We start from the raw sequence: 21,346 nt of genomic DNA, 5'->3' as shown, positions 1-21,346 counted from the left end.
AACACACAACACATGCATGTGCCCAAGCACAACAGGGCCTTGCCCTGGGGGCGGGGGCAGGCAGGAAGGGGTGAGTTAGTAGAGGGCAAGACGAGGGAGCAGGAGGCAGGCTGGAGAACAAGGCAGCTTGGTGGCAGGGCCAGCCTGGAGGCAGTCTCACCCCAGGACCCCCGAGGGGCCGTGCCCTGGGTGGCAGGTCTCCGCTGAGCCCAGAGGGGCGCGGAGAAGGGGCTCTGCACTGGGGGTGGGGGGCGAGCCGAGAGATGGGATGGGGACCGCGGGGGGTTTGCTCCAGGAGCCGCCTTAAAGCCGCCACGATCCCCTAGCGCCGAGTCCCGGCTCCCCCTGGGCTGGTGCCGCTTTAAGGCGGCGCCTGCGGCCGCCGGTCCCTGGGAAGAGGAACTGGGGCTAACACTGCCGGGTTGGGCTGCAGGGCCACGGGCAAGAGCCGGGCTCGCCTAGGCGCGCTGCCCCGACCCTCCTCCGGCGCCGCTTGCCGCTTCGGGACGGGGCTGGGCGGCCAGCGGCTCTTTGCAGGGCGCGCTGCCTCGCCTCCCCGCAGCGGGCCAGATGCGCCCCGCGCCGCGCTCCCTGGCCCCGGCCGTGCCCCGCGCAGCGGGCCAGATGTGCCCGGCGCTGCGGGGGCCGGGGCAGCCCGGCCCCTCCTCTTAGCGGCCGCTTGCGGGCAGCTGCAGCGGACGGAGAGGGCGGAATTTCCTCTGCGCCAGGATCCCCAGCCCGCCGCCGCCGCCGCTCGAGCCCTGGGCCGGAGTCGGCTCCCCTCGGTAGCGTTGCGGCGGCGGGAGATGGAGCCTCGCGGCCGGCCTGGGGTGGGGGTGGCTGGGCCCCAGGTTCAGCGATGCCCGTCATGATAGCCCCTTGATCCGCTCCCCCCGCCCCACCCCCGGCTCAGCCATGGCTGCACTGAGCCGCTTTCTGCACCCACACACCCGGCGCGGCGCCCCCTTCACAGCGCTGGGGCTGGGCAGGGCTCCCCTCTCCGGAGCCAGGTCGTGCAGCGCCAGGGGCAGGCGCCTGCGCGTCTTGGTGGACATGGATGGGGTGCTGGCGGACTTTGAAGGAGGATTCTTAAAGAAGTTCAGGGCCAGGTACCCAGAGAAGCCGTACATTGCCCTGGAGGATCGCAGGGGCTTCTGGGTGTCGGAGCAGTATGGCCAGCTGAGACCTGAGCTGAGTGTGAGTTAATGGATTTCTCCCCCACACCCCCGTTCTATTTTTGTTCTTCATTATTTGTCTGACACACAGACGGTAAACTCTGGTGGGCAGGGGTTGTTGTCTTAATTTGTCTGTGCATCATCTAACGTAGGCCCTGATCCTTGGTCGGGGCTCCTCCATGCTACAATAAGAATTAATAATACTTAAAATCGTTATTATTATTAATAATAATGTATATATTAGGGTTTCAATGTTGATTTTTTTTCCCTCCTGAAATTAAGCGGATTTTAATGCAGATTCTTGCGGCAGGCTGTCTTTCTATTTTGATCAGAGGGAATGAAGCATCTGGCAGGGCCAGAGTCAGGAGACTGGACTAGATGGACCTTTGGTCTGACCCAGGGTTGCCGTTCTTATGTTCTTAAGATAGTGTGATTTCTTCTGAGATTTCAGCAATGGTTGTCCACTGCCATGTGTTCCCAAGAACTTGGGCTTTAGGGGTGTTCATGGTGTTGGGTTATCTCATTGTATCCATCACATTAACAGACATCACTCCTGTTAAAACCTGCAAACTCTTGGGGTGAAATCCTGGACGTCCTTGGTAAAACTTCAGTGGGGCCATGATTTCCTCCTGGGTTTCAGACAGTGCCCAGTTGATATTGGAGAAAGGGAGTCAGGCTGTTTCTGTATGGTATTTTGGCAACAGCATTCGGGATGCTGCGCTCCATTTCGGGCCACATCAACAGAAGGATATTGACAAATTGGAGGGAGCTCAGAGAAGAGCAACCAAAGTGATCAGAGAGCTGTGAGGGGATCAGCTTTGGAGGGAAGAGTAAAAGAGCTAAATGCCCATAGCCTGATAGCCTACAGAGATTGGAAGGGTGTTAATTCCTGGGGGAAGGGGTGATTCTATACAGTTCCAGGGGATAAATAAGATCAAATAAGAAAAGGAAAATGTTGGGTGAAGATCAGGAAAATCTTAGCAGTGAGCTCTATTAAACCAGGGAAAAGTCTCCCCAGGGAAGTGGTAGAATCTCGAGGCCTTGGACTTTCAAACCTAGATCAATCAGAGCACTGAGCACAAGAACAATCCTGACCTGGCATGAGATGATCTGGCAGGTGTTGTTCCTCACTAAAGGCTCAGCTCTGCTCCCATTGAACGTAGTGGTAAACCTCCTATTGACTTTGGGAGCAGAGCCAGCCCCTGCATCCCCAGTACAGCAAAGCACTTAAGCACATGCAGAAGGTTAAGCACGTGTGTAAGTGCTTTGCTGAACTGGTGCCGGATGTCAGCTGTAGAACGATGATTTATAGCTTTTATACCCCACTGGTATAATGCACTGTAGTTTGAGTTGCAGTGAACATTATTTTAACTTAATAACCTGTTACAGTAACTGCTCTTTTCACATGGACGGGAGGATTCTCGGCAGGCTGCATTGCAGCCCTAGGAGTTGCCTTCACTTTTTATTTTTTTAACATGCACTAAGGTGTGTAAGAAGGATTGTTTCCAAACCACTGGTGCTACTTGAGTCTTCTGCTGCCCTTCAGCTTCCCTGGGGCAGCAGAGTGATGGGATTTCTGGTTTGCTCCCTCCCGCCCTTTTAAGTGGGTGTGTTCTGCCCTCCCACATTCTGCACCCACGTATCTGACAGGTGGCTGGACTTTGCTTTGGTGCTCTCCAGCACTGAGCAATTAATGCTTAGGGTAGATTGTGGCCCAGCTGTGCAAGGGAGTATAGGGGATTTAAGGCTCCTCTGTACTCCCATGCATGACACTAGAGACCTAGATCGCAGGTAGCAGTGCTGGAAGCTGGATCATTACATCCACCATGCAAGAGGGTGGGAGTGGACAGGGTGGTGAGGGGGCAAACCCTTGGCTCTGCCACCACCCAATGCACAGGCTAGCATAGCTAGATATAGGCCTGACACATGGTACTTCTCCCTGAGAGCAAAGGGGAATCTGGAAGGCAAAATGTGGCTCCTGGATTCACACCTTGCCTTCTGATCTGCTTGAGGGAAAGTGGAACAGCCTGCTGCCCAGTGCTTGGGGTTCATGACAAAGCCACAATCGAGCCCTTAAGCTGAATTCAACCTTCTCTTGCTCCTGTCATGTTAAGACAATTGCTTATGGGTGAGACCTCCAGAATGTCCCATTTCTCCCCTCCACCAAAGGATCCACATCCAGGCAAAACAATTCTGCGACTATAGATTCATGGTCATCAGTGAGGATGAAACCAGGGGTGTGGCTGACGCGCACTGCAGTATTCTCTGTTCCCCATGGCCCATAGGTCAGGGCAAGTAGAGTATGAGAGCAGCTCTACCTTACACAGAGAACCAGGAAGCCCCTGGACAACCCCAAAATACTCCAGAGCACAAAAGTGGCTTAAAGCCACCTTTGCACCTCTGATTCTGCCCCAAGCAAAGAAGCACAGGGCCTATGTGTCATCACAAATCCTTAATTGCACAGCTGCCTTCAGAATATTTCAAGGCTGCTTCCAGATTGCTCCAGTTGGGTTGCAAAACAGTTCCTCCAGCTGGGGCTGAGCGTGCTGCCATTGCCCAAGGATCTCAGTGCTCAAGCTGGGATCTTTATGCGCAGGCCATCACTATGTTATTTTTAATCGGGGAAATAGAGTTTTTCTTTAATTTAGGCCTGGCTTGCATGTTTCTAGTCCCTTGCCTGGATCAGTAGCTCTGGAGCAGATGTGATTCTGTGATCTTCAATCAGTATGGTGCAAATCTCTTCCTCTGAACAGTTGATCAAATCCAAATCAAATACTTCCAAAAGAAGCAACCCCACAGCAAAGACAAGCTAGATGTGCAGAAACACACTCCTTCCACCTTTTTGTTTTTGAGCATGAGACCACAAAAGACTGCTTTCCTTAACAATCTACATGTCATTAGCAATTTAAGGCAGTGCAAGGACTTACAGGTGCACTGAGTACACCCTGCTCTCTAGATCCAGCTACGAGGTGTAAATTACAGACCGCTCCCGGTCTCTGGTCTCCCTTGTCCCAGGATTCTGCTCCATACACTTTGCCTTCCTCAGGCCTCCCTTTTTTCCGTGGCAGCGTTATAACAAAGTGCTCAAGCCCTTGTCCTCAGGGACTCTGGCACATGCTGAATTTGCCTTGCTCAGGAACTCACTTGACTGGTATTTTTTAGACAGACCCTTGAGGTTAGAGGGGTAGCATTCCTTGCCCCCATTGGGGCATTTTGGTTACTACCTTAGATTCTTTCATGGAGACCAAATGTCCCCATAGCACCCAATGCTGAACAACACTGCATTACAGCAGATTTGGGAAGCTAATCTTCTTCAGATGGACCTGGGTCATGAGATTCAGATCCAGGGTTTGGGAGAATTCAAGTTTTGGTTCAGGACCCTCTCTCACACCTGCTGTCGGACCCAGCCAGCCTCTTGAACACCTACCATCTTCTTTCCAGGTGAAGGGCCATCAGGGGGGGAAAATGCACATGGCAACCCAGGGCAGGGAGGAGAGGAGCAGGATGGACTGTACAGTAACTGGGTTGTTTGCCCTTGCAGGAGAAAGCAATCAGCATATGGGAGTCAAAGAATTTCTTCATTGAGCTGGATCCAATCCCAGGGGCTGTGGAAGCCGTGAAGCAAATGGCCAAGTTGGAAAAGTGAGTACACGTTCACAGTTGTGGATGGGAGGGGGTCTAAGTGCCACAGGGCATTTGTGCTCTAGCCTTCCGCCGCTGGAGATCGGGTGGTTCAAATTCCAATGGGTGAAAATTAATGTGATCCTAGCGTCTGTTGTAAAGCCCTCACGTACTTAGGTGCAGTTGTTGATCCGATTTAGAGCCGCCTCTGCTGTTCCAGTTGTGGGACTTCTTTTAGGTGGGAATTGAGCTGCATTGGCAGAGCTCTGGAGAGAACACTTTTTGTTCGTAATAAACACGTGTGTGCACATAGATTGGTCAAAGCTCTTGGCAAGACAGTCTGTCCTGGTTTGCTCCGTGTCAGTGAGCATAAACATCATATGAATGGAGATTTCCAGTTCTAATATCTAGGCCTCCCTGGGACCTGTCTACAGGTTTTGCCTACTCCTAAAGTAGGAGCCATAGTTTTAGCAGAGATTTTGCTAAGCAAGCTATAGCACCTGAGCCCTCCTGGCGTCTGCCTCCCTAATGCCCTCTCTCAGATGTGTGCCTGGGTTAGTTACCTCAGTGCCCACTCACCAGAAATGCTTTTTCGTGTAACCCTGTTCAGTATATGGCGGCGAGTTCCAGTCAGGGCTTGGTGTCCCTGTAGCAGCAACCAGACTATTTAGGGGTACGTCTTGAATCCTACGGTGCTTTTAGAGCTGGAAAGGGAATTAAATTGGTGCGGTTCCCCACTCTCGCTCTCTCTCTCTCTTTTCCCGGCAGCACTGATGTGTTCATCTGCACAAGCCCGATCAAGAAGTACCGCTACTGTGCTTATGAGAAGGTAAGCAGTGAGTGAGCCGTGTGGAACGGAGTGGAGGGGGGTGGGCTAGCTCTGGGACTGGGCCCCAAAGCACAAGTGTCACCCATGGAATGTAAAATCTCTTGCTGGCCAGTGTGTTTCTCCAGCCCCACCCCCTATCGCTGCAGAGCTCTTCCGTAGCATTTGGTCCATCACACTGCAAGGTCAGCGCCTGTGTCTTGTGCTTCCCAAATGATCCCAAAGCACTCTAAAGGCTATATATACCAGAACCACTTCATTCGCCTCTAGGATGCAGCCACCTCTGAGATGGAATATGGCAGCTGTCTGACAGAGCACAGTGACGCTATGTAACAGTTTGGGATAGGAAGTGAAGTATATGCTCTCCAATTCAAACTGCAGGGGAAATTTAGATAGGCAGAAAGCTATTACCCAAGGATAGGTTGGCAGGGCTAATCCTTGGTACCTTCAGTAACCACATATGAGAGTAGGGATAGCCTTGTGGCAAATGCCCAGGTCTGGGGAACCAGGATGCCTGTGTTCTAGTCCTGCCTCTGCCCCTGACTTGCTATGCTGCCTTACGGAAGTCAGCTGACCTCAGTTTGCCCAGCTGCAAAATGGGAGTGGGTTCTTGCCTACCTCACAGAAGGCATTGGGGCCTTAACTAATTACTGTCTGTGAAGTGTGCTGAACTCCTTGGGTGGAAAGTGCTATGGCAGGCAGACACTATGATAATTATAAGCATATGGGACCTTAGTTTTTACATTTCATCACAATCCCCAGAAATGATTGGTGATTAAAGCATGAGACACTTCTCAGGTGTTAGTAAGTGGACAGTGAGCTGAACAAACAGGAGATGCACAGCTGGGACCATGTTGGGTGCAAATTGGAGGGAAATCAGTGTCCTTTCTGGGCCATTAATACTGTTACCCCTTTTGGCCCCAGTGGTTAGCTATAGTTAGGAACCCTGCAGGCTGTTTCTATCAGGAGGAGACGTTGATGGAGTCAGGTATATTTGATGCAATGCTGTTTGTTTATAAGAACGTACAAAGTCCTGTTCCCCTGAACACAGTGGGAATCAAACAGCAGGAGACAGTATCTTTGCTCTCAGCTCCAAGCTCCTTTCTATAGCCAGGAACTTGGCTCAAAAGCTCTCCGCTTAGCTTTTTCTCAGGGCCATGCAGCCAATGCCTCTGTAGCTGTGTCTGGTGCTTCTTTGCTGCCTTCTTTCTCTGCTTCGCTGGTTCTTCTCCCTCCCACACAGGCACACACCTCCATGGTCCACCAAGTAATACCCAGCGAAAAACCCTCCACTCACCTAGCTCAGCTCCCTGAGTGGCTTCACATGTAATGACGAGTGCCTTTGGTTTGGTTCTATTGTTTCTTACATTCATCCCAAACCCAGGGTGGCTGGTACCCTCAGCAGTTTCACTGAGGTTTGTCCCAAATCCGAACAATGTACTTGGCAGGGTGTCCTCCCACCCCTGCCCCCAGAGCCTCCTGTCGTTCCTTACCTTTGTCTTTCGCTAGCAAACCAATGTCAAGTGCTCTGCACCTGGTATTTGATGCTGCCTTTCATCTGAGCGGGTGACCATGCGGCTGCTGAAGCCAGCCTGCCCTACCTGCCACACTAACTGCGCCACCCTCTTGCTTTCCAGTACGCTTGGGTGGAGAAGCATTTTGGCCAAGAATTTCTGGAGCAGATCGTCCTAACGCGAGATAAAACTGTGATCTCTGGCGATCTGCTTATAGATGATAGATCAGATATTACAGGTACGGGAGATTGGACGCGGTAAAGGTAACTGTATGATCCTCCTGGGGCAGGTAGACTGGGGTTGCTCCCCTGCCCGTGTGTTTTGTTTACTTCTTTATGGACCTTTTTGGCCATTGCTGAATGCCTTATGCACGTCGGGCTCAAGTACACCTGCTGTACTCCCAGCTACGTTGGCTGTAATGTTTTTTCGGGCTGTTATTATTGAGCAAGAGCTGCCAAAACTCCTTGCACTGCTGATGCCTGCCAGAGATTGGATCGGCATTTTCTTAGAGCCCAGGGGCATTTGGTTCTGGGTCAGCCCAGGGTGGAGAGAGGGTCTAGCAGGGAAATCCGGATTCAGAGCTGAGCCTCCCCAAGGTGTGGATGGGCAAGTCTAGTGAGTGGGACAGTGGGCTGAGACTCAAGAGACCTGGGTTCAGTTCTTGGTTCAATCACAGTCTCCCTTTGGGAACTTGGGTAAGTCACTTAGGGGTTGTCTACGGGGTGCATTAGTCTGCACCAGTGGGGTGTCAATTCTAGGGCGCACTAGCCTGTCGTGCACTAACTGGCCCGGGGGGGACCCTGCTGGTGCACACTAACAGTTCCCTAGTGCACGTTGATGTGGTCCCGTTTCAAACAGTACAGCGTTACTGTGCACTAGGGAACTGTTAGTGCGCACCAGCAGGGTCCCCCCCAGGCCAGTTAGTGTGTGACACGCTACTGCGCCCTAGAATTGACACCCCACTGGTGCAGACTAATTTACTGGGCAGAGAAGTCCCTAATCTTCCCTGTGCCTCCATTGCCCTGACCATTACATGGGGATCCGCACTTCCCTACCTCCCCGAGAGTTGTGAGGATGAAGTCCGTTAGCGACTGCGAGTTGTGCGGATACCACAGCAAGGAGGACCAGGGTTGTACCGAGCTAGATGGGGTTGGACATGGGCCCATCTCTGATGAGATCCCAGGTTGCTGGAAGTACAACACCAACACACGGACCCAGCGCCTCCTGCAGGGTCGTGATGGTGCTCGAAGGCCCCTCCCTGAGCCGCTTTGCTCTTCCTGTCTTTCAGGAGCCGAGCTGAACCCCAGCTGGGAGCACGTTCTCTTCACAGCCTGTCACAATAAGCACCTGCAGCTGCAGCCCCCCAGCAGGAGGCTCCACTCGTGGGCCGAGAACTGGAGGGCGATCCTGGACAGCAAGCGGCCACTGCACAGCTGGGCCATTTAAAGCGACAGGCCCCTGAGGCTGCCCCCTTAGCTGAATGGCGCCTCAGTGCGCTCTGTGGTGTCCAGCTCTGGGCTGAAACCCACAGACAGACAATCTTGCTGGGCAGAGTAAGGAGAGGGGCCCTGGCGGGGAGCGATCGCAGCAGCACCAACCCCAGAGAACAGGGCCAAAGGGGGATCGTGTTCATTAAGCTAGAGGCTACTGGGCCATGTGTGACTGGGCCGCCGTGAAGCAACAGAAGGATTCTGGGCCCATGCCACTACAGGAAGCCCTGTCTACCGTGTGTCCTCTTTGCACCCAGCTCTATATAACTCAGTGGCACCTTAGTACTGGCATCTGGTGACACCAAATGTAGTGTCTCCGATGGACTCACCTCTCAGCTCGTTACCCGGCGTCCCCTGGACCTGCTTCGTGGTGCGGATTAACTTTGGAATACCCGCCCCCCCTATCTACACTGAGTTGGAGCACTGGATCAGCAGTTTGCCCTAGAGGACTGTTTGCCCTAGGGTTTGCCCTAGAGGACTGTCAACATCCTTCCTCCTCCACCCATCCTGACACAGAGGAGTGGCGTTCCCTTCCCTCAGTCCCCAGCCTGCCTCTTCTTCATTCTTTGGCTCACCTGCTGTCACCACTCCAAGGGGAGCATCTTCGTGCAGCAGCGTTCGCTTTTCCTCACAGCTGTGACTGTGACTGCCGGGACTGCCTTGCAGGAGTGCATGGAGGAACATTGTGAAACAAGGTGCTGGGGGGCACGATCCCCTCCAGCCAAGAGTGCACATTGGTCACAAATAGAGTCCAAGGGAAAGGTCTCCTCAGAGGGCCACCGCACAGAATCTCCGACTCTCCTGCCTGTCCCAAGGGGTAAGGAGGACTCTGCAAAAATGCAACACGCAAGATTGACAGTGGCAGCGACCAGAGAGCAGCCACGGCCTCAAAGGGGAAGGGTCAACATTCAGAATGGGCAGCTGGTACGCTGGCTCAGCTGTGCTGCATGTGGCATGAGATAGCAAGATCCAGGCCATGGCTAAGTACCCATGTGATCAGGCTGCAAGAAGACTGGCCCAGCATCAATATGCCGAGGATGGCGTTCCCGCCCCCACCATGGCTCTGGCAGTAGTGTCCGGGTGAGGGGAGTGTAGACAGGGCCAGCTTTAGGATTCTGGGGGGTTCCCCCCTGAAACTTTCCTTTAAACTCAACCTACTCTTATCAAAGTAGCCTCCTCCCAAGCTGGTGTAGTATGGTTCTGTCACGACCCATCTTCCTCGAACATTGACAGAGCGACACAACAATGCCTGAAATTCAGGGGATATAATTATCCTGCAACCTGGGCTGGTGAAAATCAGGGACACGTTACTGATTGGAGGACAGGGGCAACCCCACTTCGATCATCAGGGACCTGCATCAGCTCGGCGATGCCGAGGGGCTCAAACTGATTTTGGATGTAACCCGGCAGCACCGTCTTTAGAAAGGGCTCGGATGGCGGCTGTGCGTTGGCGGGGGTCACTGTAGGGGGAGATGAACGTTCGCAACTCCTCCCTAGGGCTTCCTCATTCCAGATGAGTGAGGCAACAGCTCTGGCCCAACATTTACTTCCCCCAGAGATCATAGGTACTAGAACAAGCCGCACCCACTGGCTTGAAGTGGTTTCCATTGTACACAGGGTTTACAGTTTAGTTCAATGGCTCTCAGCACCCCCACTATAAAAATGGTTCCAGTGCGCCTGCAATAGATTGGGGAGCCCCTAACTAGCTTGAAGTTATCCATGGGCTATCACTTCCCCTCCCCCCACAGTGGTTTTGGAGGCTCTTCTCCCCTACTCAAGACTTTATTCCTGGGATGGTTGGGGTTCTCTGTCTCAGCTGTTAACTCTCGAGTGCAGCCCCGTGAGTTGAGATAGTCAGTGTCACGCGACTGGCATGCCTCTCACAGCTGTGCCGCACATCAACGACCATTGTTCAACTGAAGCACCAACAGGTGGCTCTGCCATCCCATCAATCCTTTCTCCATAGGCTGGCTATTAGGAATGGGCAAGCTAATGGGGCTGAGAAGAGAGAGGTGGATGAAATAGGCATGATCTAGCCCGAGAGGTGCGGTTAACAGCCTGAGCACATGATGGGGAGCCAGGAACTCATGGGTTTTCGTCCTGGCTCTTCCAATGATCCAAGTTACAGGCAAATCACTTTGCCTCCCTGTGCCCCGGCTTGTAAAATGGATACGTCAGTACCTCTTGGGGTGAGGAGGGGCTGGAACAACAGCCAGCCTCTAAATCTTTGAGGTGTGTAGGCTATTTCCTACACACATTGGGAAGAGAGGGTGAGTGAAGGAACGAAGCTAAAAGACATTGCGGTAGCCACAGTTCGTCACCAGGTGCCCGAGTGTGCTCTTTGGCACTGAAATAATTGACCAGAAGCACAGTTCGGAGGGCCCAGTGACCATACACGTTGATAAAGCCAGAGCCTGGGTGGGCCTCAGCATTGGAGATCCACCGCAGAATGGACAGAACCTGCCGTCGCAGTTGGAAGAACAAAAAGCTCAAGGCTGCGCTCGTTGGTATCTCTCCTCCCTCCATCAGACATCCAGAAAGCAGAGGGCCCTGCCAACACCACAGACCTTTACTACAGGCCTGCTGTCCTTCAGAGAGGGGCTTCGTTAAGTGGTGCAGAACGATCTCCTCGGAAGCCCCTTCCCTCTGCCAGGCTCATCCCGCTCTGTGTCCGGAGCGTAAGTTACCACTCCTGAGACCCACGGGCATTGCCTCCTGCCAGCAGAGTCTGGCCAGCCAGCATGCGTATTCCACACAATACTCTTGGCAATGAAAAGGAGAATCTCCCCCCACCACCCAAGAATGGGACCTGTGGGTTCCCCTAAGCTAAAGGCTCCCAGGCAGGAGGGCCGCCAGGTGTTTGCAACTCTTGGCCCTTTGCCTGCAGCAATCACTCTTCCCTGCAATCAATCTTCACACATTTGGATTCCCAACCTCTCTCCTTAGCAAAGCTGTAAAAAGCAGGTAAAGCCTGAAACCACATGGTGCATGAAAAAGCTGTTTCCCTGATTACTGCGCGGTTGGCGTTAAGCTCTTACCGAGATCTGTAGGACCTGGACATTGCACTGAACAAAGATGGTGCTTCAGGATTTTGCCCTTCCTCAGCTTTTACCACTGGGGCCAAACCCCAAGCTGTCGTGGGGAGCCATAACTGCTGCTTGGGGATTGCGAACGCTCACGTCTTCCAGGGTTTGAGCCCCTGTCTGCAGTGGGCGTTCTGCCTGAGGGAGGGCTGCAGGGTTTGGTCCAGCTTGTGTGTGTTACAGACTGGAAGGGCTGCCTTAAAATTTAAACCACTGTGTACATGCCTGCGGTGATCAAATGGGTATTGTAGCGGCCTGGGGCCCAGCAAGGTCTAGACAGCTGTTGCTCAGTCCGAGCAGCCCTTTAGCAGCGACGGGCGGCAGATGGACGTAGCTGGTGTACCACACCCTCCGAGGGCATTACATTTTTTTCAGCACTGTGTTTGATTTGTTAATTGTCCCAGTTCTCCCTCCCAGTCCCCTCCACCCCTCTGGGTAATGCTGTTATCTGGAAGGGGTTCCTAGCGGGAGGACAGAGCTTACTCGGGGTTACAGCTGCTATTCAGCATTATGGCCCTAGCTGCGAGTGTGACTTTGCTTTCTCATTGGTTGGTTATTTTTTCCACTTTTGAGGACATAATATTAAGAGTGAAATCAGGTTGGTCCTGTTTTACAGTGCCGGCACTTGGAAGAGGAAGATGTGTTTCCAGGGCTAACAGCCCTGTTATTCTTCTCTCTCACACACATAACGCGCACACCCCCATCCACCCCTGGCTATAAGCTGAACTGTTTGGACCATATCCTCAGGTGTGTAAATCAGCATAGCCAGTGATGTTAGGGAAACAAGGCCAATTTACACCAGTTGAGGATCTGGTCTTTAAAATGGTTACATTGTTTTGCTCAACTGAGATGCAGAGAAGCGGTTTTTTTAGATTTACAGTGTATAACTGATCCACCCAGGATCCTTGCACTAAATATTCAATTTTGTTGTCATTGCAGTTTATATAAAATAGGGTTTTAATATTCCTGGTACCATACTAACCGTGATAGAGGAGCGATTTTACCTCCAGGGCTCAGATTACTCTGGAGAAGGGTCATGTGGCACAAGCAACATGTTACCGACCACTGCTGCTTTCTTTTGGCAACTACGTTCCAGCCCATTCGATGGAATCCCCGTGTACGGAAATAGGGCTGGTAGGAGGCCACTTCCTGTTTTGGCAGAGAGGTACGTATCATACAACAGGGAGGTAGGCAATGCAATCTCCTGGTTACATTATGGAACTGGTTGTCAGGACTCCTGGGTTGTCTTCCTAGTTCTGTCTGTTTGTCTAGGGTTTGGTACCGGGATATCGGAGCATCATTGCCACAGACTCGCCATATGACCTTAAGCAAATCACTTACCCATTCTGTGCCTCAGTTTCCTCATCTGTAAAATTTGGATAATCCCACCTACTTCACAGGGATACTGTGAGGAGGAGCGGGACAACGTCATGTGCTTTGAGAGCCCCAGTCAGAACATGCTCTGTAATTTATCATTAATGATGTGCTTCCTCTCGGATAGGCACAGGAATCAAATTGGGGCAGGATGACCGTTTTGGGGCCCAATCCAAGGGTGTTGTGAAAATGCTGATCTTTACAGCAAATGCTTCTCAGTTCCCTGGACGTCAACAGAGATGGGTCAGGACCACACCTGCTGAAATCCAGAGACATTTGTTTTTCCCATTTCTAGTCACCAGTGGTGGGTGGGTGTATAACATATTGTGCGTATCCTATGGGGTGTCTACTGGATACAGCTGCAGTACATGGAGAGACTGAGTGGGCAAAACATCCTCTTCTAGCCTACTGAAATGAGGAAACATGACAGGTGGTGGCCATCTGGGCCAGTCTGGCACATCCCAGGGAGCGATAAGGAGCGAGGCCAGAATCTGGAAGGTTTTAGCTGCCTGAAAAATACAGCATGAGCCTGATCCCAAAGCTGGTGGTGGAGACATATGGAAGGACTTGCCTCAGGGCCTAGCTGCTCCGCGAGGCACCGGAGAGACTGTTGCACACGATGAGAAATGGGATTTGCTTGTAAAACTAAAGGGTAACAGTGCGGCTCATGGGTGAGTTGGTGGTTGTTCCGCTCCCAGGCTGACAGGGCACTGAGCAGTAGCCCTTGTGTTGATTTGACTGAATTGGAGGAAGAGAGAGAGGAGGGGGGAGTTCTCCTTCAGGGTGTCCTGGTCAATGGACCCCATCTTGGCAGTTATTAAACAGTTACTCTCTGAAGGGTGGTGGGCTCAGTCCCGACGGACAAGTGTCCACATCATGGAAGCCGCGAGCTTAGCCACTCCCTTGTTAGCAGGCACCAAGGTTTGACTGTGCCCCGGGGACGGAACTCCCCTCACCCGTCGTGGCGGTAGCCAGGATTGAGGTGGCAGCATGGAGGAAGGATGCATTAGTGCTGTGGCTAGATATCAGAGCCCAGCCATCACGGCTCTCAGTGCAGCGCTAAATTCACTTTAAAGAGAAAATTAGATTTGAGATAGGGCTTTTTACTCTTCAGGCTCAGCATCCCTAATTAAATAGAACAAGTAATGAGATTAAAACGAGGTTAGTCCATTCCCAGGGGAGTAGAGATAGTGGAATCGAGGGGATGTCACCGAAGGCTGAATGTGCCCATTAACCCATTTTAGCTTTGAGAAGTATGTTCCTGGGCATTACCAGCCCTTGTTATCACCAGCTAGCTCCAGTGACTGGCTCCAGGCCCCTGTCCTAAGGGCCAGATTCTGCTCTCGCTTACACCAGGGTAAGGAGTATCCCCTGAAGTCAGCAATACTGCAGGGGTGTAAAATGAGTGGGAAGCCAAGATCAGGCTCCATGGGTCTGATTCTTATCTCCTGTACACTGGTGTCAGTCACTGTAGTAAATGGAGTGGCACTGCAGGAGGTGAGATCAGAATCAGGCCCCAGGTGCTTCAAGTCAAAGCCAGCTAGCCTAGCCGTGAGGCCCCACTGTAGGGCCCATGGGTGTATGCAGGTGTCTTGCCTTGGTTATGTTGGAGATTTGTCAGTTTCATGTTTTGGGGCTGAGAGAAATGATATAAAAGGGATGTGAAAACAAATGTAAGGTGTCTGTGTATGAATGGATGCATAAACCTGGTTCTTGTTGTGTATCAACCACCCGACACTATGGGATCTATAGGGGACAGGAGTGCAAAGGGACCTCTAGGATGCCCAAGTCCAGCCCTAACCAAGGAGCAGGAAAGACTCAACCCTGTCCTTTCCGTGGGCCAAATCCTTCTCAGTGCATGGGAGAGATGTGGGGAGAGACGTGGAGCAAGAGAGACAAGCCCCTCTTGTCGTACATGGACCTGAACCTCTTGGGGCAACTTGAACCCTGGCATAAGCAGGTGCAGCACCCATTATCCTTTGTGGCAGTTGTGCCTCCTTTTGCTGGAACCCCATCTGCCCCGCAGCTCAGAAGGCTGTGCTATCCAATCGGCCCCAACTTCTGCCAGCCACAAGAAACCTGCATTGCTCATGAGTTTCCCAGGGCCAGATCCTGAGCTGGTGTAAGTTGGCGTAGCACCCCTGATGTCAGCGCATTTACACCAGCTGAGGAGCTGGCTCAGGCAAGACTGTTCTACAGAGTGCGTGCAGATAAAGGTTTCCAGGAATCCTTAATAGCTCTTAATCTTTCCTCCCAAGCCTTCCCTGCTACCTCCTTCAAGGTGGACACAACCACCATCCCTGCCTGTCACTGAGGGGGTGTAACACGGACATCATCTTCAGCTCAGACCGCACTCTAGGTCCTCACTTGCAGGTGGTCTAAATCTTGCCAGGTCTTCCTGCATTACATTTCTCGGATCTTGCCTACGCTTGTAGGGTACATGTGGCTACACGCAGCAGTAAAAGGTAGGCTGCTTCCACGCTTGTAACTACAGCATAGCAACCCACAGCAGTGAAAGGCTCCGGCAAGGGGAGGCAGTGGGGTAAGGCTCTGGCAGCCGGGAGACAGTAGGACATGACCCTGCTAAAACCAGCAGTGTAGACATAGGGGGCACGACTTGGGTGCGTAGAGAGCTGAGTAGGGCATATACTCTAGCAGGGCTAAGGCACGTAGGGGCACTCTGTTCACCTAAGCGGTGCTGTTTTTACCCGGGCTAGCTGCGTGTGCGGCGTCTGTTCTCTACACACCGGCATAAGTGTAGATGTACTTAGGATACAGTCTTTTCTATCCTTCCAGGCAGCCAAAAGAAACAGTCTGCGGAAGAGAAGAATGAGGGGGGGATTTGATAGCTGCTTTCAACTACCTGAAAGGGGGTTCCAAAGAGGATGGATCTAGACTGTTCTCAGTGGTAGCAGATGACAGAACGAGGAGCAATGGTCTCAAGTTGTAGTGGGGGAGGTCTAGGCTGGATATTATGAAAAACTTTTTCACTAGGAGGGTGGTGAAGCACTGGAATGTGTTACCTAGGGAGGTGGTGGAATCTCCTTCCTTAGAGGTTTTTAAGGTCAGGCTTGACAAAGCCCTGGCTGAGATGATTTAGTTGGGGATTGGTCCTGCTTTGGGCTAGATGACCTCCTAAAGTCCCTTCCAACCCTGATATTCTGTGATTCTATGATCTCAGCCGCTGCAACACCATCTCTCTGACCTTGACAAATGCTACCGTGCCCTGCTTATATCTATTCAGAATGGTGCTGCGGGGATCATTCTCCTAGCCTGCCGCTTTGAGCCCCTCTCTTTGCAGCCCTCCACTGCCGCCCCCTTCTGTATCGCATCAATGTATGCTTGTCTGGACTTTCAAGGCCCTTCCCTGCCCTACCTACCATCTCTCATTCACTGCTGAGATGTCGATTCCCAACTCTGCTCAACCCATGCCAGCCTCCAGTGGCCACTCGTTACATTTTCAAATGAGCATCTTCATGCTTTCTCCCCTGCTGCCCCTCTTGCTTGGGAGGAGCTCCCTGTAAACCTTGGCAAAGCTACTTCATGATCTTCCTTAGGACTCTCATTTTCTGTGCTGTCTACATAAACACTCGACAGCGGCTAGGCTGCCTGCGGGCCAAACACCACATCCTGGGGTAGTCAATTATTTTTTGTCAAGGTCCAAATGTCTTGGTCAAGGTCCAGACCCCAGAGAAAATAATTTAAAAAACCGCAACAACATGGGTGGCAGATGAACGAGCTGTTGGGGGAGGCTAGCCCCTGGCCCCTCCTCTGAGGTCCAAGGCCCCATCCCTCCCCTTCTGCCCCCCCCAGAGCCCAAAGCACACACCCTTGCGGCCGCCGGCCCCCCCGGTGCGCCCCCAACCCCAGCGTGCCAGGTGGGCAGCCCAGCCCTAGCGCCCCCAGCCCTGGAGCACCCCTTACCCCAGCGCCGGGCAGATGGCGGCACGGCGTGGTCCCAGCCCCAGCATGCTTGCCCCAGCCTCTCAGCCACAGAAGGGTGCCAGGAAGGGAACTGGGAGCAAGCAGGAGGGGCTTGGGGGCTGGAGCGTGGGTGGGGCGTCACCAGGCTCTTTGTGCAGGCACAGCCTTCCCTGGCCTATGATACCCACTGCCCATGCCCAACAATAATGATAATAATAAAAAGATTTTGGGGTCCATTCAAAAGCATCTGGCCGTCTGGATTTGGCCCATGGTCCAAATCCGCCTGTTGACTACCCCTGTCACATCCTGTCATGCTGATCAATATTGTCTCAGTGTTTCCTTGTACTCCCCCATCTGTCTGCGTGTCCATCTGTTGTCTCTTGAGTTGTACTTAAATGGGAAGCTCTTTGGGGGCAGGGTCTATCTTTTTTTGTTTTCTGTCTTTACAGCACTTGCATGGTGGGGTCCTGGTCCATGATGGGGGCACCTTAGCCGCTATGGTAATACAAACAGTAACATGATCATTGGCACCAGAAATGAGCTTTGTGGGTAGGTGGCGAGGGGGACAAGAGGTGCGGATAGCCACTGGTATCACGTGGGGAACACCGCTGGGCTTGTGGCAATGCTCCTGCCTGTCCCCAGCTACTTCGCTCCAGCGATACCCCCTGCTCTATTTTAAAGCAATTTCTAGATCTCCGCACACATACCCCTCCTGTGGCAGGGGCAGCTGATTGTCCACAGTTTCTTGAACTGCACATTGCCACAAGGTGTCGTCAGTTACTTATATTGAGCAGGTCTATAGTATGAGCATATTTTACAGCTGTTTAGCCCAGGTGCAAGTGAGGACACCCAGGGCAAGCCAGTGAAAGGCTGCATTTTTCCACCATGGGGGGTGGAGGGGAGGGGGAGAGAGAGGAACCTTCTCCCAGCAGGCGGCGCTACAATCCGATGAAGTGGGCTGTAGCTCACGAAAACTTATGCTCCAATAAATTGGTTAGTCTCTAAGGTGCCACAAGTCCTCCTTTTCTTTTTGCGAATACCAAATTAGACATTTAACCCTGCAAATGGTGCTGTGATCCAGACTAGTTTTCAAGAGCACTTGCTCATCAGGGGGAGTTTGGTGGCCTCCCTGGGCTCTGATGCAGGCCTTTTGAAAAGCTGCTGTTTGTTTGCAGTGTGCAGCCCACTGTGGCAAGTGGAGACTGTCAAGAGTGGATTGGGGTCAAGGAGATCGGGTCAACTGAACGTCCCCCCAAGATGGCTGGGAACTCAGTTCCAACTGTTTGATTGCTCTGTACAGGGGACAGGATCCAGGCTTCTTGGAAGGAGAGGCTACTTGATGGCAAGAAGAAGCAAGCTGCCCTCGCACCGGGGCAGTTCTTTCTCTCTTACCCTCACCCCCAGGCCAGGTCCTTCCCATTCACAATAACATCAGCAAAGACACCACCTGGATCATGGCTGTTCATTTTGGTGGCTTCTGTGTTTCATTGAGAGCTGCTACCACGAGACACAGATATATGAAGGTACAGGATACAACATCTCTGACCCAGCTGAGATATACTGGGTCTGAAGCTCCAATTTAGGTCATTTATGTTTAGGGAGAAATCAAATCCAATACACAGACACAGGAATGGATGCAAATCTGCTGCCCTTCCATAGGTCCTTTTAATGGAAGATCTGAAAGCCCAGTACCCTCATGAGATAGGGAATCACCTCACTCACTACTGAAATGCAGCCACCACTGGGGTGGGTAAACAGTTCAGGTGCTGAACAGTTTCAGACAGGATGTGAAGGACACTATATTTGATTGAAACAATATGATAATCCAGGGGGTGATGTTTGGCCTGGGCATCTAGGATGCTAATGCCACTATCTGGATGCTAATACCAGTCCCCGCTTAGAGGGGGGCGGGGGTGCCCTCTGCTGACATCACGGGCACCCCTTCCTGCGGTGCCTGTGTATTTCATACAAGTCTCCCGTCCAAGTCCTGACCCATCTTGCAAGCCCTATTGTAAGCACAGTCCAACGTGATCTCACTTTGAGCCATACTGAGCTATTGCCCCACACTTACTCACTAAAAGAAAAGGAGGACTTGTGGCACCTTAGAGACTAACCAATTTATTAGAGCATAAGCTTTCGTGAGCTACAGCTCACTTCCTCAGATGCATATCGTGGAAACTGCAGCAGGCTTTATATATACACAGAGAATATGAAACAATACCTACTCCCACCCCACTGTCCTGCTGGTAATAGCTTATCTAAAGTGATTTCCAGCACAAATCCAGGTTTTCTCACCCTGGATTTGTGCTGGAAATCACTTTAGATAAGCTATTACCAGCAGGACAGTGGGGTGGGAATAGGTATTGTTTCATATTCTCTGTGTATATATAAAGCCTGCTGCAGTTTCCACGATATGCATCTGAGGAAGTGAGCTGTAGCTCACGAAAGCTTATGCTCTAATAAATTGGTTAGTCTCTAAGGTGCCACAAGTCCTCCTTTTCTTTTTGCGAATACAGACTAACACGGCTGTTACTCTGAAACTTACTCACTAGTAGCTTTTCTGCATTTAATGGAATAATGATCAAACATCTCTGAGTCTGACTGAAACCAACGAAAGGCAGGAAATTCCAGGGTAAGCAGAAAGGGTGTGGGGGAGAAAGGAATAAGATGTGATCTGAGGGGGTGCATGGGTGAAGCCAGTATTGTCACCCAGAGCAATGGTCAGCAACGAGTGAACAGCTGCCCTCTATGCAGGGAGCAATCTCTGTGATGACAGACTCCTGAATTCAGAGTGCTGTGCCCACCGCAGCTAGTACTAATGCCCTGCGGGACTGAAACATAAGTGGGAAAAGTGAAAGAGGCAGAATGAGTGACTGAGAACCAAGCGAGGCTCAAAACAAGTGGCAGATCCCAAGACAGCTCTACCCATCCTTGGGCATTTACACTGTCCTGGAGGGGATGGGGGCGCAGGCCAAACTAGATGTTCTTCCCATGTTCTGGAGAGAAGGTTCAGCACAGCTCAGTCGGCAACTCAGTTTGGAACCAGAGGGGTAAGGTTCAGTCCAAATCCTGACCCATCCAAGAAACTCAAAGTCATCATGAGCCCATCGCCACGTTGTTTCCTGCTAACAAACCTGTGCTGTGAACCATGTTCTTGCACCAAAGTCCTGGATCAAATGTGAGCCTGGGGAGAGGCTTTTCCTATCAGAGCGGGGCGATCTTCGCTGTCCCTGTAGGCTGTTAAACTGACTGCTTAGTCCTCTGATGTAACTGTACGTGCCCACTAGGGGAGGCTATATGATCAAATGTAACAATCTTGGAACTTGGCTCATTCCCATGGGCACCTGTTGCACACGCTTCAGGAGGAAAGAAGCAGATAGTTTCTTCCAACACTCTGTTCCCATCAACCATTTTATGGGATCCCTCAGTAACTGGCTGGGGTGGGGGGGTCAGGACAAAGGGAACCCCCTTTCTTGTATTCCAGCCTTATAATTTATTTGTCACCTGGAGGGGCAGGAGGTTGAATCGAGGCACTTCTGGGCTTCCACTGTGATATCTGAGCATCAGCCCCCTACAGGAAAAGGGGAACAGCTGTACTTCAGCCACAGTGCTATGGCACGTTTCCATGGGCCCCAGCAACATATGCTGCCCTTCTCCTCCAACATAGACCCTGAGAGCAATCATAGTGATTGCTTAATGCTTTGCCCTTCCATTGCACCTTCCATTCAAAGGATCTCAGAGCACTTCACAAACACTAATGAGCTAATTGGAAGCCGATAGGTCAGTAATGACAGCAGGATGATCCAGGAGTTAGAGCCACACATTCATGCATTCTCTAAAGATTCCAGCTTTGGACTGGCAAGGAGTCTGGCTTGAGAATGCTTCTGAGCCCCTGTGCAACTCAGATCCCTTTTCTTGCATTGGCAATTAGGCAGGTGAATTTTGCTACCCTTGTGAAACCTACCCTGGAGGGGGAGAAGGGAGGATATTGCCCCAGAGGGATCCAGGCTTTTGCCTCATGGCTATAATTACTTTATTCCAAGGGGAGATCTCTCTCTCTCTCTGAGGGCTGCATACAGTTCTCAGCCCAGGAGTGGTAAACCTAGGGTGTTCCTTCATGCAACCTGCGGGCAGAGGCACCCATGATATAGCCACCATTAATACACACACGGGATGTTTTATGTACTGCTCGCAATGACAGGTGTAAACACTAAGGGTTTGTCAGCTGCAGCAGTTGCTACTGGCCGCTGAACTGCTAGGAGAGACACAGAAACAAGCCAAAACAAAAACATGCAGCCAACCGCTAAGCAAGAATTAATGAGCCTTGCAGTTCACTCTG

General features: G+C 51.9%; 1 protein-coding gene across 1 annotated transcript; it reads left to right on the top strand.

The window, feature by feature from the left end:
* The first annotated feature begins 351 nt into the window (after positions 1 to 351).
* NT5M (5',3'-nucleotidase, mitochondrial) lies at positions 352 to 18,006 on the top strand. Its single transcript, XM_073361850.1, has 5 exons — positions 352 to 1,197; positions 4,717 to 4,817; positions 5,565 to 5,625; positions 7,260 to 7,374; positions 8,425 to 18,006. The coding sequence occupies exons 1-5, from the start codon at positions 916 to 918 to the stop codon at positions 8,580 to 8,582; spliced, it is 717 nt and encodes a 238-aa protein (XP_073217951.1). The 5' UTR covers positions 352 to 915; the 3' UTR covers positions 8,583 to 18,006.
* Positions 18,007 to 21,346: the final 3,340 nt, after the last annotated feature.

The sequence above is a fragment of the Lepidochelys kempii genome, chromosome 10 (genome assembly GCF_965140265.1).
Source record: "Lepidochelys kempii isolate rLepKem1 chromosome 10, rLepKem1.hap2, whole genome shotgun sequence".
Lineage (NCBI taxonomy): Eukaryota > Metazoa > Chordata > Testudines > Cheloniidae > Lepidochelys > Lepidochelys kempii.
Note: the sequence above shows the minus strand (reverse complement) of the source record. Positions and strands in the feature narration are given on the sequence as shown.